Source organism: Lampetra fluviatilis, chromosome 15, assembly GCF_964198595.1.
Source record: "Lampetra fluviatilis chromosome 15, kcLamFluv1.1, whole genome shotgun sequence".
Classification (NCBI taxonomy): Eukaryota; Metazoa; Chordata; class Hyperoartia; order Petromyzontiformes; family Petromyzontidae; genus Lampetra; species Lampetra fluviatilis.
Window position 1 is genome coordinate 7,170,096 of NC_136289.1, and position 25,465 is coordinate 7,195,560.

At 43.4% G+C, this 25,465-nt stretch overlaps 1 protein-coding gene and 1 non-coding gene across 3 annotated transcripts; both read right to left on the bottom strand.

The window, feature by feature from the left end:
* Window positions 1-1,816: 1,816 nt before the first annotated feature.
* SMARCA5 (SNF2 related chromatin remodeling ATPase 5) lies at window positions 1,817-25,417 on the bottom strand. 2 transcript variants are annotated; one of them, XM_078863030.1, is made up of 24 exons: window positions 25,236-25,417; window positions 23,940-24,029; window positions 21,487-21,653; window positions 20,639-20,739; window positions 19,492-19,592; window positions 18,611-18,790; window positions 17,814-17,969; window positions 17,260-17,391; window positions 16,980-17,048; window positions 16,703-16,812; window positions 15,596-15,822; window positions 15,218-15,339; window positions 14,737-14,889; window positions 14,091-14,223; window positions 13,105-13,253; window positions 12,531-12,650; window positions 11,629-11,739; window positions 10,396-10,509; window positions 9,578-9,700; window positions 8,633-8,765; window positions 7,910-8,028; window positions 6,639-6,851; window positions 5,049-5,159; window positions 1,817-2,444 (listed from the first exon to the last, which is right to left on the bottom strand). In XM_078863030.1, exons 1-24 carry the CDS (start codon window positions 25,281-25,283, stop codon window positions 2,388-2,390), a joined length of 3,039 nt encoding a protein of 1,012 aa, XP_078719156.1. In that variant the 5' UTR covers window positions 25,284-25,417; the 3' UTR covers window positions 1,817-2,387. The 2 variants fall into 2 exon arrangements, with proteins under 2 accessions (XP_078719156.1, XP_078719155.1); XM_078863029.1 differs by having other exon boundaries at window positions 8,633-8,768.
* On the bottom strand, window positions 24,430-24,502 carry TRNAV-GAC (transfer RNA valine (anticodon GAC)). Its single transcript has one exon. It is a non-coding gene; the product is annotated as a tRNA-Val (tRNA).
* Window positions 25,418-25,465: the final 48 nt, after the last annotated feature.

The window sequence follows — 25,465 nt, forward strand, 5'->3', positions numbered from 1 at the left end:
TTGCAGATAAGTCCCATTATAGCCAAACAGCGCTCATGGGAGACAGCATATCGCAATGCATATCTCATCCAACATCCCTGACTAATGGGGTTATCCTTCTAATTTACTTGGCTGATATTTGCATACCCCTTGTAGCCCCCCCACCACTCCCTTATTCTTGAATAGGGTTACCGTATTCTTTAAAGGGACTTATTTATCCGAGTTATCTTTCCAATTCCTTGCTCGAGCATCAGTTGCTACACATGCGCTTATAAACAACTATCAAAGTAATTGTTAATCTACGATAGTTTACTTTATTTCCCGACAACGCCTTAGACTCATGACATTTAACTTTCAGCAGGAGCCTGCTTGGGCCCACTGGTCAATTCACTCCCCGACGGTGTTTTGCGAGAGGACAGAGAAACCCCCCCCCCCCCCCCACTTATACGAGGGGTTAACTCCAAATCCGTTCTACAAATGTGATGCCGACTTGCTAGACTGCCTCTTAAGTTACCGACCCATTTAAATAGTTAGTCAATTGTCTGTTAAAAGTTCCATCGCAACTGATTAGGTGTCACTGTTCACATTACATGCGAGTGATGGCATACAGGTTAGCTAGCACACCTTGCTCTGAATCCAGTGTCCCCGAGTTAGATTGCTGGCCATGACTAACATCAGTGGCGATATCTAAACCGGTACTGGGTCCCATCCTCCTACATGACATGGTGAAGTATGGTCACCAAACCCCGCATGACCAAATTCGGCCAGCAGTCATTTGACAAAGTGCCGCGCATAATTATTTTCTCTTAGCCACATCCTACATTCCAACTTGGGTCTTGCACGTGCGTAAATGTAACGTTGATGCAAACCAAAAATTATGCTGTACAATGTGCTATCTCAAAATTGTCACTTGGCCACCGAATGCATTCGCATTCTGCTCCCGCGTGTGCTGCCGTACACAACGCGAGCAACATGACATCAGCTGTGGTCCGCTCATTGTGTTGAACGCAAAAAAGCGGACAGGAACTGCAGCCAAGGCTGTTAAAGAGCATCCAGCACAGTTTTCAGTTTCACAATCCAAATAAGTTATGGTGGCGAGTGGTGCCAATGCATAACAAACGCCGGTAATGTTCTCCAATAGTTTTCACTTGTGTCTTCCCCTGCACCCAATTTCCAAATCACATCACACCCCCTCCGCCCAGTAACAACCCAGCACTCTCGCAGACACTTTTCCCTTCCGAAAGCCACCCTCTCGGAAAACACCCCCCCACCCACCGCTCACCGCCATCACATCCCACCCACCCCCCCCTTCGCCCACTGAACCATCACCAATTCTGTCCGCCTCAGCGCCCCCTTTTTGTATGCCACTGCTCCCATGCCTGTGAGAAGCCTTGGCTGTTTGTTTGGGGGTCAGAGTCGTGGGCCTGGAACTGAGCACCCCATTCATTGCCCCGGCATCATTAAACGGGGACAATCGTGCAGGCCTTGTCTCTCTCCCCTATCTTCCCCCCCCCCACCCAGAACACCACCCCCATCACGCACACGCAACACCCCTCCGTCATTGTGTGCCAGCCCCATTCACCGCCACACAAGAGTGGCCCTCAACATCGGCCGAGACGAGTGAATGCGCGACCACCAATGCTTCCAAAATCCCCGAATCTTGCAGTAATGTAACCCTGATAAATGATCTGAATGGTCTCATTTACACATCCTATGTCCGCGCTGCAGTTATGTCAACCAAGTGCTTGTGTGTGTGTGTGTGGGTGCACGCAAACCCCCCCCCCCTCCCTTGTTATTGAGCTCCACATAAACACTGCAATTGTACACAAACTTTATTAACTTGTATATGGCATACCTTATAGCAAAGAGGACTCTTTTAGTTCTTGAAACGTCATACATGTTGAAATTAAAAGGGCACGTTAAGGCGTATACGCAAATGAAACAAGAAAAATGAGAACAAATAAGCAAAACAGTAGCTTTACAATGTACACACGTCAGATAACACTGCTTTGTTTTATAAACAACGAGTCGAATTACAGGTGCAGTTTTTTGAAAGGGAATGTTAAAATTATTTATTTGCCTCTTTCCACTTTAAATAAGTGCTGTTTTTTTTTAATCTAGTATTTTACCAACAATATAATAACATCCTTTGGATGTTAATTAGTAACATCATGATTGTTTTAATATATTTATTTCATAGAATTTTTTTAAGCTAGTAAAAATATATGGAGATTTAAACAATAAACAGAGAGAAACACATGCAGTGTACACGTTGATGCTCTCTCTCTGGTGAATGTTCTTAATTGACAGCGGTATTTTTTTGGAGACAATTAAACGATGATGTCAGTTTTTTGCTAACTATGGTTGGAGTATACCAGAAAAGATGTGGCAGTGCTATCAGACAATGATTAGGTTTTCACTTTCTTGGCTCCCTTCTCCTCCACCGGTGATTCTCCCTTCCTTTTCTGTGGACAGAAATGCACAAAGCAAAGATAAAGGCCCCCCCCCAATAGCCATAACAGACTGTTGGGGAAAGTGCTGTTAGCGAGCACCTATGAAGGCCGCCACGGTACACGAGGGGGTGGGTGGCCAACACCACGCTGGTCCACCTTTGTGTCTGCAGTGGCGATGTTTACACACTGCACCAGGTACTCATTTGAGGCCGAGTCGACCTAGGGGAGGCCCAGGACTGGCTCAGATAATTATCGTCACTGGTGTTGGCTGTGAGCGGGAATCAAACTCGGGTCGCTGGGTTTGTAGCGCGGTGCACTAACCGTTGCACGGCCGCTCTCCACACAGCAATGCACACACACACATCCACATTGTAGAGTCTGCTTTTCAGACGGCAGGTTAGCAATACATGCTGATTGTCCCAAACCACAGAACATGAGTTCAGCGATTGAGCATAGACACTTGCACTCTTATCAATGAAAACGTACTGACACATGGAACCGGTTATTAATCTCTGTTAAAATCACTTGCCAGTTTCTTTGGCACAAACTTTGTACCCCAGTCGGGCTCAATTTGTTCTTTCAAGAAGCTATTTGTGCCTGCTCCATAAACATTATCGACCAGCAGTGACTTCATAGCAATTTATCTTCCAATCAAATAACTCTATGACCCCAGATTTCATGACCTTCATAAGCCACATGCAATCCTTGAGTCATCATTCAAATCATTCCACGGTGACGGAATTACAACATAGGAGAAAGGACCTCATTGCCACAAAATTGAGCATAAGGATAATTTGGGAATTTGCATTTTCTAAACGTTCTTACACAGCAGGCTGGTGCGTTACACAACAGAGCCCATTCCACCGTGATGTCTAATCTGCATGTAACATACTCGTAATTCTGTTACTGTGACATAACCCACGAAGCCAATTTATGTGAACACTCTATACGTATTATTCACTCAACATTCAGAAATTCATCTTCTTGGTTATTTCGGTAAAGTCACGTAGAAGGGAAGTAATAAAATAATAAAAATAAAACATAATAAAATAATTATCACGACGTTTCGGCTACAACGCAAGCTGCTTGCGTTGTAGCCGAAGCTGCTTGCGTTGTAGCCGAAACGTCGTGATAATTATTTTATGTTTTATTTTTATTATTTTATTACTTCCCTTCTACGTCACTTTACCGAAAGAACCAAGAAGATGAATCCCTGCAGTCACGAAAGCCTTAAATCGAAACATTCAAGAATTGTATGGCTGGTCGTGGTAAAAGGCTGGATCATAACTAATCTACGGAAATGCTTTTCTTTAGCAGCTTAGCCATGCATTAAAGTTCTTCCCCATAAGTTTTCTGCTCATCCTTTTCTTTTTGTTCGTTAACAATGGATACGAAAACAAAAGTAAGCTTGCATCAACGTTCAGGTCACTGGCCCCAACACCAAGTGTGGCAGGCCGTGTAACCGTTTAGTAACCTCTTGTTTTCAGCTTAAAAGTTAATTTAAAAGCAAAACGGAAGCGATGAGGCACGGTGGAGAGAGGATAGCAGCTAAGCTTATAAAGGAAATGGAACAGGTGCCTATTTTGTATCTATGCTTGATACATTCCCATTACTTAGAATTCCCATTTCATTTTATATTCTGAAGCTTAACGTTTTCTTTCTCTATACATTTAAGTGACAATGATTAAGCAAAGTTTCTTAATCACTGTTCTAAACAGTTTTTCCGCTGTCATGTTAATCCATCTTGGTGCGTTTTCCCTTGTGAAGAACAGACACTGGACCTGGTAACAGAGCACCGATTTGTCCATTCCACTTGATCCAGGAAAATAAAAAAATGTAAGATGCACGCAAGATAGAGAAGCAGTTAATTTTCACATGCAATGGATGTTATGTTCTACTAACATATTTTTTTCTAAGAGTGCCTACCAACCAGTGCTGAAAATGAAGGGATGAGGACGAATAAACATAACAGTTTCATAAAATATCACCTTCCTACAAGCACGATACATGCATCGAACCATGTGCAAGAATAATATTTTACGTAAAATAGATGCATGTTAATTTCATTTAAAAGGAATGAGAAAGATTGAGAAACAAACAAAAAAACTAATAAAAAAACAAATAAAAAAACAAATAAAAAAACAAATAAAAACAAATAAAAAAACTAATAAAAAAACTAATAAAAAAACTAATAAAAAAACTAATAAAAACATGATTCTTGAATTGAACCATAACCTCAGTTCGTGACAACTCACTGAATCGCAAATTGGAAGTAGGGTGGGGGGGTGGGGGCGAATCGTTATATGCGAGATGTTAACTACCTCGTTTGGTATACAGGTCGTGGATTCAAACCCGACCCTGATGCCTGTATATTTGGAGTTTGCATGTGTTCCCCATGGTCGCGTGGACTTTTCTCTGGGTCCTCTGGATTTTCCCTCCACATTTAGAAACGTGCGTTTAGTGTATTTGGCTGTGATACATTTCCACGTGATAAGCCACTTCGTTGAGCTATCATCTGTGGCCAGGTCGCTTCTGAAAAATAACTATGTAGCTCAGAGGGCTTTACCTGGTAAAATACATTTACAAAAATAGTTTCATGATAAACAGTGACCATACCGTGCCAGGCTTGGGGCCTCGTTTCTTCTTATCGGCTTTCTCCTTCTCCTCCAGTTCCATGTTTTCCCTTTCGATGAGGGTAATTAGTGTGTTGCAACGCCGCTGCAGCTCCTGCACGTGTGAACATTGTCATCCTTCAGTTGGGAATGGATCAGCACCATAACCATCATGTCATAATTCACATCGTTGCTCATTATTGTATTTCCTAATGGCAGCTGAGACAAGAGAGATCCCTACATAACTTATCACCAATGTTTTTTTTGTTCTGCCACGAGCAAGCTAGCAATATTTCAAATCAGTAGCTCATTGTACTATTCCAGTTTTTCCCATAGTATCACGTACTAGACTATGCTTGGAAATCAATAACTCTGAAATCTACAAAAAAAAACCATGCTTGATAAAAGTCCCACAGTACAATGTCAGGCAGATGACGTTTAATTTGAACTCGTGAACCCTGAATCCAGAGGCAAGCGCATAAACCAGAAGGCCACCCAGCCATAAAAACACACACATTCACAACAGAGTACTTTCTTGTTGTTTTTTTCAGTAAACACTCTGCGTGGGGACTAATCAAAGACACTTGCGCTGTGAAAAGTAGAGCCAAGGTTCCTTTAAGCAGAAACAACTTTGGTTTTGTAGGCTTGTTGGGGGTGACTAGAATGATGGAACAAGGCAACTAGAATAGTGTGTGAAAGTGCCAAAGACCAGTGCTCCTCTAGCCATGATAAACAGTTTTTTTATGGCAAGAAAACAGGTGCTAAGATGTTAAAACACCAAACTGAAACCTTTTACAAGGAATCATGTCTGCATTAACAGTGCAATGTCTTCGTGCTGTACGCCTTTAGGCGTCCTCTGGTCTAACACCATTTGAGACTAGGCTCGAAATAAAGCTGTCTCTGGTGTGGACCAATCAGTTTCAAAGACAATGCATATATTATCAGAGTATGTTTTTTGTTTGCATTCTGACCACAAGTATTGTGGTTAATGCAGACATGATTCCTTGTAGAAAGTTTCAGTTTGGTGTTTTAACATCTTAACACCTGTTTTGTTGCCAGAAAAAAGGGGAAAACCTATTCTCATATTTTGGTACTGGCAAAGGAGGTCCCACGATGTAGTCTTGGCTCATCTTTCACAGTGCATGTCTTTCAAAACCACGTTATAAAATGCCCTATTGTACCGCCCTTTTGTCAATCCACTGCTGGATGAGAGGCTCCCCATCCCATGTGGGTCATGGGGGTTATTTGACCATACTTCACCATGTTGGTCTGTGGAGGTCGGTGCAGGCGGGGATCATAGATGTGGGAGTAAATAAGTACTGTACAAGAATAACTTTTGCTTCATTGCGCTCTGTTACCACTGTGCATCTCCAAAGCCTATAACGGACTATCCAGGCTGATGCCTGCTTGGCTTCCGATATCTGATATTGGGTGCATTCCCAGTAACTTAGCAATAGGCAAAGAACATTTTCAATTAATGTATACCATTAAATGTGACATACTTGTTCTTTGGACACTATCTGGCTGGGTTATTGAGAGCGGGGGGGGGGCAGGGGTGGGCTGAGTGCTATGATGTGATGTGCAAGCCAGGCACCATCGCCGTGCGGGACTTGATGAACCAGTCGAAGCGGAACTGAGGCGCGTTGCGGATGCACTGGCGCAACTCGTCGTAGACGCTCTCCTTCTCGAAGCCCAGCCGGTGCACCATGCACACCAGAAATCGGTCCTCCTCCTCCGTGTAGTTCTTGCCCTTGTTAGTGCCATATGAGATGCGCAGCTGGTAGAAGGGCGCCCGGTACCGTGCAATCTGTAAAATTGCAAAGACAGAGATCCCCTCCAATGTAATCGTATAGATTGCTGGCGCAAGTGTTGTTGGTAAGCGCCTATTAAGGCCCAGAATGGCATGTATGGGTCAACGCTATTCTTGGCCATATTTCTCTTTCATACTGATGTTAACACACCCCATCAGCTGCTGAATTTAGACCGAGTTGACATAGAGATGAGACCAGCTTCAGTTTCCACTACTACTTGTGATGCATGTGGCATGTGCAAACAACGTTACTGGTTCATTACAAATATATCTGCAAATGTTTTCGTTAACGCATTGAGACCTGCGTTAATGATACTCTGGAAAACTATGCTATAACCCATATTGCGCATGTGTGTGTGTATAATATGCACCTGATACAACACATAGTACAGAAGTTTGGGTGGTGTGTTGAAGGTATTGCTAATAGGTACTTGCTCTTGTTGGCACAGCATATACAGTCGTGACACCGCACTAAGCTGCCCTAGATACATAAAAAGCATATACAGGTGGTCCCTGAGTTACGATGGTCCGACTTACGATATTTCGATCTTACGATGGCGATACAACAAAATTGCCATCAACAACCTAACATCGTTCAAGTATGCAGTACAGTACAATAAGATACGTTACGATAGGTTCAATGCATGTATGATACGTAGCTTTAGCGATTTAATTTTAGGGTTACCACGATACGTTCAATGTATGATAAAAGTTTTTATAGCAGATAGGATTGTTTCCTGAAAAAACTTTCTATTAAATTGCAGTTCATATAGGTAGGCTAAGAATTGACCTTGTTTTTTTTACTTTACATTTTACTGTGCAATACAGTATTGTAATTAATAAATACATACAGTATATAGTTTATACAGTAAATTGCTCTGTTTTGCTAAATTATCACCATTCTTTAAGACTCCTGGGTAGGCTGGGCCATCTTCGACTTAGGATATTTTCGACTTACGATGGGGTCGTCGTAAGGCATCTCCGTCGTAATTAGAGGACTACCTGTACACATATGCACATGGATGAGGTAGCAGCAATGTTCACAGGACAGTCACCTTGGCATCCAGAGCCTTCTTAATGCTGACCCGCCGCTGGATGCGAGCCTCCCCACGCTCAATCTGGGCCATGATTCGCTCAATGTCTTGCAGCTCATTACACCTCTCCCAGAACACAGCTGCACGACATGAGGCATGGTTACACATCACTCTCGGCACTTACGCTGCTAAACAGATTTCAACAAGTGATTAATTTTATTTGGGATGTTACAAATCATCCCAAAGCAAATTGGTGAATTGTTACAATTCACTCATGCATTCATGATTTCATTCAATCATCAATTGCTTTATTGAGATTGTGGTCGTGTACAATCTCCCGTGGCTGCTGGGTTTCTGTGAACCAATCTAATAAACCGTGCAGTAGCCCGGGGACTCTCCCAGTACTCTCCGACTGCTACGTTTGCTGTGGCCATGTGGACTGTGGACAGTGGGTGGTAATGGTTTGGTGGGGGGGGGGGGTGTTGAGATTGTTGGTTGTTGCCAAACTGTTTGGGTCGCTGTTTATCCTGACGTTGGTCAATATGTCTTTGTCATTCGTCGTGTCTTTTCGTTCTCTATTTCTTTCACTCCGCCTCTTCCACTTTTTGCCTTGATGTCTTTTTCACGTCCTGTGTATCCGCGAGTCACTTCGACAAGCTCTGGAATTTGTGCAATGATACGTGCAAATCCTCACTATTATGTGTTGCACAGCACTTTGTGGGATGGTAAAGGTTCCATAAGTACCTGAGTATTCCATGACCTCCTCAGGAGTTTTCCCCTCTACCTCCTGAGAAATGTTCTCAATGTCATCCCGACCCCACTTCTCGTTGGCCTTGATGAACTGGTTGAAGTCTCGCTTGGTCCAGTTTGTAAAGCCCTGCTAAGTTCAAGATGGCAAATAAGGTTAAATATTAATGTGTGTAATAGAATTATTGGCACAGGTAGCCTATTGGGTGGGTGCCTGTTGTGTGCAAAGTATTACATTCGATACAATTGCTACACCGCTTGATTTTCCAATCCTAAATGCCTTTGCTAAACATCCCGAGTACAAAGTTAAATAGAAATACAGAAAAATTTAAATAGGGTTCTTTATAGAAATTCCATGCCTCCATTTTACCTAACTTAAAAACAATTACAAATGGTTGTTTGTGACGTCCCTTAACTTAACAACAGAAACTTTAATCGATGATGGTATGAACAAAGATTGCCACACATCAAGTAACAAATGCATCAAATTGTTTAGGTTAGGCCAAAAAACTAAAATCTGTTGTGAATCAAAGCGGATGAGAAACCTATGCGTTATTTGAACTACATAATTGCATTATTGAGTCACTGCAGAGTAAACAAAATCCGACATGAAAAGAGAGGCAGGTGCTTGCTCTCAATCAGTGGATCCTTCATTCTGGTCAGCCTTTAGACTTGCAAAAATGCATGCATAGAAACACACACACACGCATAAACGGGCATACATGTTAGTCACGCACTTACACCCACAGAAACGTGTTCTAGCGTACGCATAACTGATCGGCAATATTTCACAGCTTAATGGTACATTTTATTTTCAAAAATCACTTTTTTTTTTAAGTTGTGTTTTGGGAAAGCATATGAAGTGTCCTCAAATAACTGGACAGATAGGCAAACTATTTTACGGGCATAGCAACAGGCAGAGGATCCAGGTGTGTGTGGGACCTGCGTCAGAAGTTTCTCTTTCTCCTCCGCCTCCTCTTCATTCAGTACGTCAGCCTCGTCAATCTTGCGCTGCTCCTCCTTTTGAACCTGGGCGGCGTTGGGGATGTCTGTACTACGCGGGACCTGCACGCGCACACACACACACAAATGGGAAAACGTAAACACCCTTCTAAATCGAGAATGACTGCTAGGAAAAGTGCCGTTAAGGAGCACATACTCTAATCGGCACGCGATATTATATTGCGGGACAGGTGGTAGGGACAACACAATATCACTAGCTACATCGACATTATGCCATGTTCAAAATAATGCTCGCATGCAATTGACGTAGACACGTTGAATAATTCAAATGTACCAATGCACCATATTTCACCTTCCCTCTTTGAGTAGTGTGTGTATGTGCATGTGTGTGTATGTGCATGTGTGTGTATGTGCATGTGTGTGTATGTGCATGTGTGTATATGTGCATGTGTGTGCATGTGTGTGTATGTGCATGTGTGTGTATGTGCATGTGTGTGTATGTGCTTGTGTGTGTATGTGCATGTGAGTGTATGTGCATATGTGTGTATGTGCATGTGAGTGTATGTGCATGTGTGTGTGTATGTACTTGTGTGTGTATGTGCATGTGTGTGTGTATGTGCATGTGTGTGTGTATGTACATGTGTGTGTATGTGCATGTGAGTGTATGTGCATGTGTGTGTATGTGCATGTGTGTGTATGTGCATGTGTGTATGTGCATGTGTGTGTATGTGTATGTGCATGTGTGTGTGTATGTACATGTGTGTGTATGTGCATGTGAGTGTATCGCGTTGCAATGCCTTGTAGCCGATGGTTTTTCGGTAGTGCAGGATTTCTTTCTCCAGGAGCTCAAAGAGGCGAGGAGGGAAAAATTGGAAGTCCTGGATGCTTGGCTGCTTTGGTGGCCGGGGGGCCTGGCCACAGGAAACGCACAAGAAGCAAGGATTGTAAGAAACTCTACTCGAGTGTTCGTCCAAACTGAAACGGGTTACGCAGACTCTTCTGCCTGCCACACAATCTAGGTATTCAATACATATCACTGATGAAGAGTGAGTAAATGATGCAAATTCCAATGATGTTCTATAAGGCATAAAAAAGCTGAAATATGGCATAAATATAGGCAAGTCTATGCATATAACTCGTAAAATTCTGAAACAAAACAACAATGATTTTGCACCCCCCAAAATTGAGGAAATTATTTTCCACCTCTTTGTTTTTGAACCCATACATTTAAAGGTTTTAAAGAGTTCTGAATCCAAACATCACATTGTGTCCAATTTTATCAATATCTCAATTACAAATTTGTATGGCAAATATTTAGACATTTGTTTGTTTGTTTTTGAATGCATTGCTATGAAGGTTTGTGTCTTGAGATTATAAAGCACGCTGAATCCAAATACGGCATCGTATTATCGATAACTACATTTTTCGTTTGAGTGCGTGACCAGAAAGCCAATAGAAGGTGGGTGAAAGCCAGTTACTAATTTGAAATTACCGGCTCATTCAACACAATTCTGTAGTATGAAGGCTCGGTCTTCTTATACAGTGCACCCATTGTTGTAACCAAAACACTGCAGAGCAATTACACTATGAGACCTCCTTTACCAGTGGCAAAATATAGTAGTAGGTTTTTACCCTTTAAACTGGTACAAAACTGACACCTTTATACAAGGCATCATGTTTGCAATAACCACAACACCAATGGAGACTAGGCTCTAAGGAAAGCTGTCTCGGGTGTGGACCAATCAACTTCAAGGATAGTGCACATTATTATCATTATCAGAGTTGTTTCTTTTTGTTTGCATTTTGACTACTTGTGTTGTGGTTTTTGCAAACATGATGCCTTGTATAAAGGTGTCAGTTTTGTACCAGTTTAAAGGGTAAAAACCTACTACTGCAGAGCAAATCTGAGCCGAACTGAATGTCCAGATTTGAGGAGCACCCTCAAATATCAGCAAGCGAATTGGCCGGTGCGCAACGAAAACAGGGAAAAAGCGGAGTTGTGTGACTGACGGCACAGGTGCGAGAGGTACTTTGGGTGCCTTGGGCTCGCTGACTCGCAAAGCCTCGCGGAAATAGGCGTCCACAGCATAGTTCGCCTTGCGCTCACGCTTGGGAGGTTCAATCCACTCCGTCAAGCTCATCTGAAGGAAAGAGATTGGAAATGTTGAAGTCTCGAAGTTATACATACGTGTGCAAACTTTGACAGGTAATCGTCATCTTTCAATGTCACCTAAAACTTGTATTAAAAAAAATAAAATTAGAAGTCGGGGTCTGTTAAAAATAACACATTCCTGCGGAGAGAGCTGGTAGGAACGTTGGGTTGCTCGGTCAATGGCCAGGGTCAATGTCGGCGTGGTGTATTCCGCAAATATGGCCAACTGTGAGGGCGGGCACAAGCCGGCGTGAGTAGGATAAACGTTGAGTTTTATAAGGGCACCACGGGTTGACCAGCCCCTCCCCACCCAGCCCCACCCCTCTCACCCCCCACCCAGCCCCACCCTCCCCACCCAGCCCCTCCCCACCCTCCCCTCTACACCCAGCCCCTCCACACCCTCCCTACCCAGCCCCTCCCCACCCTCCCCTCCCCACCCTCCCCTCTCCACCCAGCCCGACCCCTCCCATTTTTGGATGCACGACGGACGGACACAATAATCCCCTGTGGGCTAGTGGAACCAGGTGATTCCTACCAGCATTATTTAAATCTTACAATAGTGGATTACAACGATGTACATTTTAACGCCCTACTTTTAGAAAATCCTCACGTAAACCATACATTATTTCAAGGGTATATCCATTATTAATGACCATGAATAGTAACTATACTGAAATCAGCACATCATGACTATATAAACACAAATGCACTAAGCATCCCTACATAAAGTAGAACAAAACTGGAAGCACGTCAAGTTTTCGAGCTGAGCACTGGGCGCACCTTTTGCTTCTCTCTGTAGTCCTCCCCCTCGAACGTGTACACGCTGCTCTCCGAGTCCATAGTGAAGTTGCGCAGGGAGCTCTCGCCCAGGCTGCTCAGTTTCTCATTCATCTCGGCCGTCTGCAACAAAAGACGCAACGCGATGAGCAAGGAACTGCCTGCTCACAAGTGTGTACGCGGGGAAGTATGGAATATAAACTGCTTGTGTCCATGTAATACAGTTTCATAGTCAACTCCGTACACCTGCTCGGTGAGGTATTGTATCTCATGAAGCCGAGTTTTTGTAGTTAACGTTCTATGAGCTGGATGCAAGGCAAAGTTGGTCACTGCGTCGCGCACTTTCAGATGCGTTTCTGCAGCCGTCTGGAAAGCTCTTCCTTCCGATATTAAAAAGCCACTGGAGCTACGCACTTTTAAATATAGATTGACAACTCATTTCTTTAGAACTGCTTTCTGTGTTTAGTTTGTTGTCCTTCCCCCACACCTCCGAAAAGCACAGTTGGCTACTTACGGCGCGAAAGAAGTTAAACATACGTACGTACAAGGCCATGTAACAAGTCGTTAAAGCGTATACCCTTTTCTCTCCCCGCTCCAGGACAACGTCGATCTCCTCGTCGGTTATCTCGCTGTCGCGCGACGCGAATACGTGCGTGGCGCCATGCCGGATCATCTGCAGCATCTCGTCCTTGCCCAGTTTGTTGGCCTGCTGATCGATCAGCCGGCCTGCGCACACAGTGAGATGTATGTATGTTGAACTTCTTTCACACCATATGTAGCCAACTGTGTGGAGGTGCGGGAAGATGGCAAGCATTTACCTAGGTTAGTTGAACTCTAAAGCATATATGCTTACACACCCTACATACAATAGTCAGTAGTATCTGCACACATGGGGGGGAGTAGGAAGACGACATCAGTGGGAGCGACCGGCGAGGCGCCAAGAAGCCCTCCGTAGGAGCTAGAATAAGGCCGCCAAATTTCTAGTATACTCTTTGGTTCTTTCGGTAAAGTCACGTAGGTAAAAAAAAAAAACATATCACGACGTTTCGATCGCAAGACAAGTGGTCGTCCTCAGGCGGAAAAAAATAATCCAGCAGTGGAACTGCTGAACCAGCGAGAGAGCTGTTACAACAAGAGGTAATTTATGTGACGATGGGCTTCAAATCAGGATTAAAATATAGCACTTTAAAGTTACAGTTCATTCCATTATTAAAAGTTATACAAAGTGCACCCCCCCCCCCATATGTGGGGGTAAAAAGTTGCTCCAACAGGTTTCCAAAAATTGTCAACCCCCACCAACCTCCCCAAAAATAATCTTCGCTCCCCTCACACATTTTAATACTTCAATGCACATTACGATGGTGCTATGAAAGAGCGCCTGACTTTTGATTTTAAAGTATTTTCTTCTCTTCAAAAAATCTTTCAATTCACCTCACGCAGCCCAGGACATGAAAACTACGAATGTTCCTACAAGACTAGAGCGATTTGTTTTTGTTGTTGCATCTTCCTTTAAATGACACCACGAGCAAGAGATGATGAGATGGGAGGTCAAAGGAGCGACACCTTGCTGTATGACGATAGAGTCAAGGCGCAGCTTCATCTCTGCCCGCTCCACGATGCGCTCTTCGACCGTGTTCTCCGTCAGGAAACGGAAGACACGCACCCTCTTCGTCTGCCCAATGCGGTGAGCACGATCCTGATTGGCAGTGTGGACAGAAGATAAAAAAAATATTTAAACAAGCACACAAGTGGACTATACACTGCTTTCCAACATCCGATTGTCCTTAGTTGCAATTTCCACCTACATAATGAGATATCACATGGCACATAGCGTTACGAGATGATGTTACCCATGATGCCATGCATGACGTCACGAGAGGAGGCGTGGTACACGCATTGTATGTGATATCATCATCGACTTGACCAAAAATGATTACCAATTATCGCTGCTTTTTTTGCCAAAATTTGGGTAACCCTTTCATCAATTTGGTACGTTTTCAATCGGGAAAGTCCCTATTAGGAATGCAACTTTACACTAAAACTTTCTTCACATTGGGCGATCTTTACGAGAGTTATCGTGACCCCGTGTTACAGACGGAAAAAGGAAATGCATTAACGCCTTCAAATTTAGTTGTAGAGTGTTACGTATGCCAGTGGCGGGAGCTGGACATGCAATTAATGTCCAGGGTGTGTAATCGCTCCACCTCACCATGGCCTGCAGGTCGACCTGAGGGTTCCAGTCTGAGTCGTAAAGGATGACCACATCAGCTGTGGCCAGGTTGATGCCGAGGCCACCCGCACGCGTCGACAGCATGAAGATGAACTTGGAGCTGTTGGGAGCATTGTATGCTGCAATGGCCTCCTACAGCACCACCCCAACAACGCATAATTTTAACATCAATATCTTTAACTGGAGTGTCTTTGGCAAAATCAACAAAGCATTTACTAACACCTGGGATGTGAGCCAGACAATGGCCATAATGGCACGGTCAACTGATAAACAGCTACACGAAATTATAATAAATGCCATTTGCTTCCCGAGGAAAAATCAAGGATTCTCAAGACTCATTTTCAGCAGGGTCCTGCATTGGAATGTTTAACCATTACCAATAATGAGTGCTTGGCATGTGGGAAGAAACTGGAGAAAACCTATCCGATGCATACGAGACGGTGACACTCAAGGCTCAAACCTGTCTGTCTTCATGAGGAGTTTGTCCATCCAGACGGCAGTACCCATAGCCTTTCCACATGCAGTAGTCCTCCAAGATATCAAGCATGCGCGTCATCTGACTGAAGAGCAGCACGCGGGAACCTACACAAACACACCCATAAAGACACATTCAGAGGACCATCCCCCGACTATCACCATCCATTCAAAACCAAAGCCTTTGACAGAAAGTTGCTTGTGAAAATCCTGTATCATGGAACAGTTAATAGTGCACAACCTTCACAGTTTAACATCATGTCACCACCGTTTACGCTCAAGACTTGGTGTACCTGTGCATGATGCGCACATTGTCACAAGGTATACTCAGCCATCATGACACAAAGTCAGTCGTGACTCTGACCCTGCTCCTGCAGCTTGGGCAGCAGCTTGTCGAGCACCACCATCTTGCCGCTGTTGTTGACCAGGTGGGTGTCCGTGGTGTAGGGCGGCCCAGGCTCAGCGCCGTCAAACAGGTACGGGTGGTTGCAGCACTTGCGCAACTGCATGAGGATGTTGAGCAGGCGTAGCTTGTCCATCTTGCCGGCCGAGTTCAGGATGTCGATGTCCTTCATCAGGATCCTTGTGTACCTGCAGAGGTCAGAGGTGGCAGCTCACTGGATGAACCATGCTGCACCACGTGTAAAAATTACTGCATGCTTGTTTATTTAAGTGCTGAAAAAAATCAGCATACAAGCTTTTACGCATCATCTCTTTCAGCATGAATTGTATTACAGGCAGCCTGTGCACATGCTTGCACTCGCATAGTTTCATATCTGCATGAATTACCAACATGTAGTGTATATTATAACAAAATGTGAGCATCGAAACATTACAATGAAAGTATTGCTTAAATCACATTCCCTATTAATAATTTAAATGTACACACAATAATACAATTTATGACGCACGCAATGTTCCAGACCGAAGACGCAATTCTGAGGCGCGGAGCCAAACTCAGTGTCAGATGGCGTTGTGCGGTCCGGTGAGACTCGGTTAAATGTCGAGCTGAAGAGATGCGCCATTAGATGGTTTTTGAACGAAGAAAATGATTGATCGTTACGGATGTGAATAGGGATGGCGTTCCAAATGACGGGGGCTGCGACGGAGAAACGACGAGAAGCAATTACAGTCCTTGTCTTGGGAGGTTCAAGTAGGTTCTGCGTCGCACTGCGAAGTTGTCTACGATTCATTAAAGTGTAAGGCATCAGCAGAGAACTTAGGTATGGTGGGTAGCTAGATTTTATGGCGCGGTAGCAGAGGCAAGCGATCTTGAAAGTAATTCTGGTCTAAATGGGCAGCCAACAAAGGACACGAAGGATGGACAGGGAGTCAGGGCGAGAGTTGCAGGGGCCGTAGACTGTTTTACAAAAATAATGTGACCTAAAAATCCAGCATATGAAATGAAAACGGTGACACAGAATAAGCTGGAAGAAGTTTTACACATTAAAGCATTTAGCGAGTAACTTACCACTCTCTCTGCATTTTGCTGAGGCCAATGTAGATTTTGACTTCCTTCTTTGGCTGAAGACTCTTTTCCACATCAGCCTTGATACGGCGCAGAAGGAAGGGCCTTAACACCTGTGTGAAAGTGTCATTATCAGCCCACTTAAACACAGACATACATGCAAAAAGTGATGATTTTTCAATCCTAGGTTACCTGAAATGTAATTGTCTTTTTGTAAGTTGTGATCCCAATCAGGCAGATTGAATACCATGTGTAACCTACCAGCCCTTCATGGACTCACCATATGTAGACGTTCCACCAATTCCTGGTCTCCCAAGCAGTTGTTTGTGTCAAACCAAGAATCAAAATCCTGAAATAAAAGAAACATTAAATGTATTGCTGTATCTACATATATAATAACAGCCGATATATTAAAACATCCAATGATTTGCACATTTTTACAAGGTTGGTGAGTAGGTAGTGCATTTATTTCTCAATCTCCAATGTATCTCAGGTTTTATTGAAGATAGTGAAAAATGTATTGAATTTGGTAATTTTTCTGCCACATTACTTTTCCTGACCTCGGATGAGTTGAAGACGTCGGGCAGCAGGAAGTTGAGCAGGGACCACAGCTCGTGCAAGTTGTTCTGCAGAGGCGTACCCGTCAGCAGTAGTCGGTTCGTCGACTTAAACTCGCGCACAATGTCCGAAAGCTAGAGAGAAGGACCAGCGCACTGTCACCAAACCATTACATTCACTATATTTATGGCTGTGAAAGTCAATGAATTCATAAGAGGTGTTAAAGACACTGAGTTGACTGAAGACTACATTCAAGGTGTCTCCTTGTTCAAATGAGTAACAAGATGGCACTCATTCATATTGGTAGCCAAAAATCTATTATGGAAATTGCACATTCCCATGGTGAGGATTAATTCATTCTTGGAACAAATACTGTAAATTTCCCACTGAGCAGTGCTACTGATATTAACCCCGGAGGGATGATATGCTGAGTTGGCCGTTAATGGAATTGAACCCACAATTTTCTGCAAGTCAAGTGTTCTAATGATGGTAGGACACTAACTGGCTGGATGAGTTGATTGTAAGTAAACTGGTGTTCCCTGGGATAGCAGCTGACCTTGGATTTCTCATTCTTGATGCGGTGCGCCTCGTCAATGACCAGGTATCGCCAGTTGAACTTCTTGAAGACGGACTTCTCGCGAATGACAATCTCGTACGAGGTGACACACACGTCCCACTCTCCCGGCATCATGACATCCCGGATGAAAGCCGACTTCAATGTAAATCCAACAAAAGGAGTCAACAATATAACAGAATTGTGAGCACACGCTCTTTTAACTTGAAAGTGGCATGACAGTGGCAACTTGTGAAACCCTTGTTTTCAATGTCACAACAAGTATTTTTTTTTAATCAGTAATTTTGATTATACTTTTTGTGTACACAATCTCATTGAAATACTACAACCTGACTTTTAAGGACATGTACAGGCATTCCACTGCTGGATGAGGGTCTCCCCATGCCTGTGGGATATTATACCAAACTTAACTACACTGGCCAGTTCCGGTTCAAGGCGGGCAGAATAGACGTGGGAGCAGCTGTTGGCACCACATAGCCCTGCAGCCTTATAGCTCGATTCTGATTGATAGTCACCCATCACAGCACTATCCAGACTAAATCCTGCTTAACTCCGTGAACTAACGAGATCGGGCATATTGTGGGTGATTTGGTAAATGGACTGCCATTTTTAACCTCCCATTATCCCATAAAATCCGATTTTTTTTTCGTAAAACAGGAAAGAACAGTCAAAGAAAAAAAGTATGACACTTGGGGCACACGTGAGAGCGCATCCTAAGTCTCCCGCACTTTCAGTGGCACACCGAACTTGAAGCTGCCAACCGACTCAAGGGAACGCACCCGCTGGTCCTTGCTTCCAATGAGGCAAACAGCACGAAGCGATGGCACCCAACGCTCAAATTCAATCATCCAGTTGTGCAACGTGGACTTGGGCACCAGCACCATGTGTGGTCCCTGGATGTTGCGGTGATGCTTCATGTAGCCCAGCAGGGAGATGGTCTGCAGCGTTTTGCCCAGGCCCTGGAGACAAAATCAAGGCACTTAAATATACAAAATTGCCAAAAAACATATTGCGTGATCTAAAGTGTTGGATTACGCGTACAGGAAAGAGCACGAGCTATCACAGGAGATGGACCTTCGAGTAAAATTGGAAAATGTCCAAGGCAACATAAAATCGAATGTTATTTTACATATTTGATCAACTTAACCTACTAATGACAATGTTGTAATTATACATTTTGTAAAAGCTACATGTCCGTTCAATAAAAACATGTAAAACTTTCTTTGAATTCACATGCTGAAATCTGTTCCACGAGTGCAACTTCAATTTGCCTGTTAAGATACTGGTTTTCAAAGGAACATTACAGCAATTTAAATGAATAAGGTTGATTACTCTTGTAAGCAGAAACATATACATATAGTTGCACATGCCAATCTATCCAAGTCTCCTAATTTCCTGTTATCAACCCTTGGCAAAAATACTTCTTGTGCCTATTCACTGTTATGCACCCAGCGATCAGACAGCATTGCCAAGTACCATATCCAAATCATAGTTCTGTCATAGAGCTGAGTGCATCGGAAACATTACAATATATCATACTGTTAAGTGTAATCTGGTGATGTTGCTATTATTTTGCGTCTAAGCTCACGGTTTGATTTTGGGAGTCTACAGTAAAACATACAGGCGGAATCGTTGGTGTTTGTGTGACAAGGCCAGGTACCATCTCGTCAGCCAGGATGCCATTGATTCCATTCTCATAAAGAGAGATGAGCCAGTTGAGGCCCCGCACTTGGTAATCCCTCATGGTGCCACCCTTCACATCTGCAAAAACGGATCAAGTCAGTCAACACTAAAAACATGCACGACCTTCACTCGACAGGTGGCTAAATAATAGTTTCCATAATGAGAACTGAATCAAATAGTGCCTATTAGGTAAACAAAATATATAACAAGAATGTTCAGGTATCAAAGAGAACCAATGGCTCCTGTTAAGTTTATACCAATTATAAAGACTCCACAACAAATCTTTCTATTGTAGGTATAAACTAAAAATAATCTTCCTTTAAAAATAAAAAAAATGGGGAAAATATCGCTATTGTTAACCAAACATTTAAACCTTATTTATTCAGCCACGCTTACCATCTACCACTTAGTGTTGTTCTTAGCCAAAAAAGACAGGATCATCATGCATTGTTAAATGTTTTTTTTATCATTTACATCATTAATGTATAAGCTCTCACATTTGTTTTTATCTTTGTGAATTACCAAGCTCCCTGTTAAGAATGTGCAAGGATTGAACATTTCTCTTACTTGCTCCATTTCCCAAAAAAATTGTTAAATAGCAAGTAATATAACTAAAGATTTGGTTAAAAAAACATTACCCACTAATACTTGAATACAAATTATGACAAATAAAATAAATATCCGTATATTTGTTCAGCGAATTGACACTATATTCAGATCACATAGGCTCCCTTAAACTGAGGATTAAAAACAACCATATTAACAAGTCATCTCCATTGAGTATAAAAACGAAACTTTTCATATTTTACGAGGTAAGGCCCACTGCGCTATATAGCTCTTTTTCAGAAGCGACCTTGTCACAAATAATAGCTCAACGAAGTGGCTTATCATGTGGAAAATCATAGCAGCCAAATACTGTAAACGCATATTTCTAAATGTGGAGGGAAAAACCAAAGGACCCCGAGAAAACTCCACGCAACCACGGGGAGAACGTGCAAACTCAAAATATACGGGTGTCAGGGTCGGGGTGGTGGTCGAACCCACAGCCTCCTGTATACCAGGCGAGGTAGTTAACATCTCCTAGCCACCGCGGCACGAATGTACCCGTTGTGAGTGGCACGTACAGGTGGGTGACTCTTCAAAGCGAGTGCAAATGTTGGTCGCCTTCTTGCTCTCTGACAAAAGCTCCTCATCCTCTTCCTGCTCTGTCCTCCGGTGGCGAAAGCTACAGTTGTGGGAACAGCAGCAGCAAAACACTTGTAATTGTTTTTTTTATTATGCAACTGTCTCATCCAACACTAAATAATGGGACTACTGAGTCTTGGAACAAAGCAAAATCTGGCAACAGCACTGGGGAGTGACAATTGTGATTGAGTGTGATTGTCGGGATTATTTGGCCATATTTCACTATGCTGGACATTGCAGGTTGGTGAAGATGAGCCTGCTTCGATTCTGAGATCTGATGGGATGCATCCTGGTTAGTTTGATCATAGGCACTGCAAATTAGAACCAACCTTATAGGTACTCTTTGGTTCTTTCGGGAAAGTCACGTCGGTAAAAAAATAAAGCAATAAAATAATTTCTTTCACCTACGTGACTTTACCGAAAGAACCAAAGAGTATGGATCCTTGCAGTCACGAAAACTTCAAATCTAGAATGAACCTCATAGGTACTTACTTTTTTAACATTTTGGTAAAAATTATGACACAAACAAATTTACATAATTTCATGTAAAAGAGTATAATCCGCATCACTTAAGACGCACATCAGGCATTAAATGGTACCGCTTTTAGGTCAAGTACAATTCACTGTACATCTGTTTTATTGTTGTGAGTAAAACGCTGCATGAAGGGGCCACTGTGCTGAACGTTGAGCCTCTGTGCAGGTTTAAGTGTGTCATTCCAGAGTCGAACCACTGTGCTACTGCACAGGTGTAAATGTGCGCAATATTTGTGTGAACGGCTCCACTGACTCTCCGACGGACAGCAGGTGCTGCTTCTCATCGATCTTCTGCCGCGGTCGTCCCGGCTTAATCTTGAGCGGCGACACGGGCGCCTTCTGCGCTGCCGGCTGGATGAAGTGGGCAAAGAGCTCCGTCTGCTTGAGCAGGTACTCGAAGCGGTTTGCTCGATCGGATTTCTAGAGACGCAGGAAGCAAATAGACCTCCTGTTATGATATACAAATAACACACATTGGAAATTTAAATACGACGTTAGATTATGATTAAGGAAATTTATTCAAAGGCATTTGTAAATTACATACAATTTTCATGAAATTGGGCACCATTCAACCAAAACCGACATATGTAGGAACACTGATTATGAGGAATGTAATGATTCACCACCTCAAAATTATTTTAATGAGCTACAAGTTGGGGTCACAATTCAATGCCAGATATTTTTTTTCCATTGTGTTGAATATAGAATCTCTAGTGGCTATAGAGTTTACAAGGACCCATATCAAATACAACATATACAGATCAAAATCGATACATTTTCAGATGCACAATTTTAAGCATTATAATTTAATAGCACTGATGCATCGTAGCATACCTAGCCATTTTATTTAGCATTTTTTCAATATACTGCAGGATAAAGGCCTCCCCATGACATAGTGGTCAAGGTGATTATTTGACTATATTTCACCACGATGACCAGTGGACTGATTTAAGGGAGAATCAAACCAGTTATCACACGTCACTGACGTTAGCCACTGCCAGGAATTGAACTCACCGCATTCATAGGGCAGTGCACAAATCACTGGCACTACTCCACCCCCGCCTAGCTATGAAGAGGAAAACCTCACCGATCACGGGGGTTACATTCCTGGCAAATTCCATTTTGGGCAAAACTGGGTTGGTCAAATAAAAGACCTCATGGGAAAAATAAGGTAGTGTTCCTGGGTCAAAAATATCACCCCCTCCCTCTTTGATTAATAATTTGCGTCCACTTGGTATCACATAAAAACGGACAGAATATGTTAACGAAATTAAATACATTAACACATAGAATGAAATAAAAGTGAAACTGATGATTTTACTTACAATGAATGCTGAAGATGATGTTGGAGGGATTGTAGGGCCTCTCCAGGCTAATCAGGGTCAGTTGGTGACCCCTGGGAGCATTCAGGAGAGGCTTGTACCAACCCCTTCTCGATACATTTTTTCATCTTGTCCAGGAAGTTCTTTGCGATCTCGTGGTCAGCTGATGCCGATTCCCCCATCAATTTCATGTTATGGAGGCTGAATCTTTTTCAAACATTCTCAGACCAGCCATTACTGGCCTTGAATGTAAATATACTGGTACTTATTTTGATTTGCTTTAAGTGTTCGTAAAGGTGGCTAGCCTTCTCCCTTATAACTGCACCCCTGAGAGGCACTTTTCTTTGTGTCGGGTCCTCGATCTACAAAGTGCCTTTCCCATTTTCTCTAGAAATGGATCACGTTGAGCAACATAAGTTTAGTGCTGGCTGCGGCGTTGGCAGAAACACTGGCCTCTATCTTTTCCTCTGATGTCTTAATCGTTCTCAGTCGATTAAATGACACCATCGTACCGTCCAACGGATGCAGCACTCCCACATCTTGCAAGCCTTTTTGCACTAAATTAATCAAATTTTCTCTGCTTCTTCTCACTGCAATTATTGCCTGCCGCCACTCACCTTACGCTTAGGCGCCGTGATTAAACAAGTGAGCCCGCATGCGCTGAATGTTGGGGAGAGAAGATGGTACCGAGATGTTTATCCGCCGCCTCTACAGTAACTCTTAAATACTATCGGACAGATCACTACTTTTCGACGCGGAGATGCAAATTCGTAGCAGCGTCAACCCACGTATAGCCGAAACATCACCCTCGTGTTCCGGAAAAACATACCTCATTAAGTAAACCGTGTAGAGCAGTGTATCATTCGGTAAAAACGCGCTCGCCGAGGTTTTTTCTTAATTTATCAGTCAATTCTAGCCCTGCTGTCAACTATTTCAAATATCGCACCCAAGCCACTCCCAATGTCCTCACCTTGCCCCGTATCGCTGTTGGCTAAAGGGGGGCTTAAAGCCTGCCCTACTGAAGTCCCAGCCCTCTTTTAAATTCTTATACGGAGTCACTAAATTCGTATACGTAGTCAAGTCAACAATTTTGATACTATAGTTGAATACCAGTAGTCCTTTTCTCTTCGACGTTGAGTACAACATTTCGCTTGATCTGCTGTGGTTTCCTTTTAATTTGCAAACTTCGTTGGTTAATCAAACCGTGAAATGCCTGGACAAAATGCTAATAATGGTACAATTACGCCAATGGGCACCCTCTCCTCCTGCACAGGTGGGGTTAGAGCTATCGTCGACTGAATGCACAACAGACAAAATAAAATATTTTTATTCTTCGTTTTTTCAGAACTAAAAAAACGTCACGCTATATTTGTTTTATACTCACCATCTTGTACTCGTAGTCCGAGTCTGGAGGCTTTGCCTCTGGGATTGAAGTGTTGGGTGAAGCTGTCGGATCAGCGCTGGCCTCATTGCTCTGCGCGGACAGCACGGGGCGGCAGCAGACACGCAAACGCGGGTGAGCACTTGGGCATAAACATGGAGCACAGCTTTTAAAAGTAAGATTAAGTCATACGCTTCGGTTTTTTCGGTAAAGTCACGTAGTAAAAAATAAATAATAAAATTAATACTTTTTTCTTTATTTTTAACTACGCGACTTTACTGAAAAAACCTAAGAGTATGAATCCTTGCCGTCACGAAAGCTTCAAATCTAGAATTAGAATTAAGTCACTTCATTGTAATTCCCCGACACACGAGGCTCTCCCTCGTGTAACACGTGCGTGTGTAAATTTCAATTTAAAGCTTTCGTGACTGCAGAGAAGACGTGTGTTTGTGTGTTGTACACACAAACGTTGAAAACAAGATAAAATAATCGCTGTTTCCGCCCGGTTTCGAACCGGGGACCTTTCGCGTGTCGGGCGAATGTGATAACCACTACACTACGGAAACTGGCACGTACGCATGCGACTGCGGTGCACCTTATATAGGATAGACAACCCCGTGTTATCAACTTTACACGGGCAATACATGACGCGTGTTGTCGATACAAGCTGAGACGCTGTTCACGTTGTTGCCTTTATACGTTTATCAACAAGTTTATGATTCTCAGGCTTCTGCAATGTAAGCGCAGCTGCGACTGACGCACTCTTAAACGCGACACGGGTCAGGTGGGTGCATTTGCAATGCATCAGTAAATCACGGAGAGCGATAGAAAGGAACTTTTGAAAGCAAGGCCGTGGGTTTTATTGCAGAATTGTGTTGTTTTGTCGTAAGCGACGTCGACGCACGCTTAACACTTTGCTGCCAACACGAATACACAAGAACGGTGCATTGTCAGCGCTGGGGAGTACAATTTAATGCATTAGCGCTTTAATTGGCGACATCTGCAAAGAGTTTTAACGTGGCGAATACGTTCAGGGAAAGTTGACGCAACATCGCATATTGCGATGTTTAGGCCGGCGGGAGAGGCGCTTCACATATTGTAGACCGCACGCGCGGCACTCGGAGAGAGGGCGCACGCGATTGGTCGAGACGCGCGATTCAAGGCGGAGCTCCTACAGAAAAAACGCCCACAAACAAGCGCCGGCCAATCAGGGACGAGCAATGTAACGTTCGCTGCGCATCTCCTCTGGGAAATGTAAAGCGGGACTAGGCGCGGGCCTAACGCTGCGAGCCCCGTTACCTCTTGCTTGGCAACGGGCGACACGGGCTCGCTTTCCTCGTCCGACATCGCCGCTCGGCTCGTTTAGTGACAAACAGAATGATTATTTTAAAAATAACAATCGTTAATAATCGATTAAAATAGCGCGAGGGCGCGTTAAAAATAGCGATAAAAAGCGCAATGCAGAAATTGCGCGAAAGTTGGCGCAGGGACGCGTTTTGATTGGCTGAGACGTCAGGACCTCCAATGGC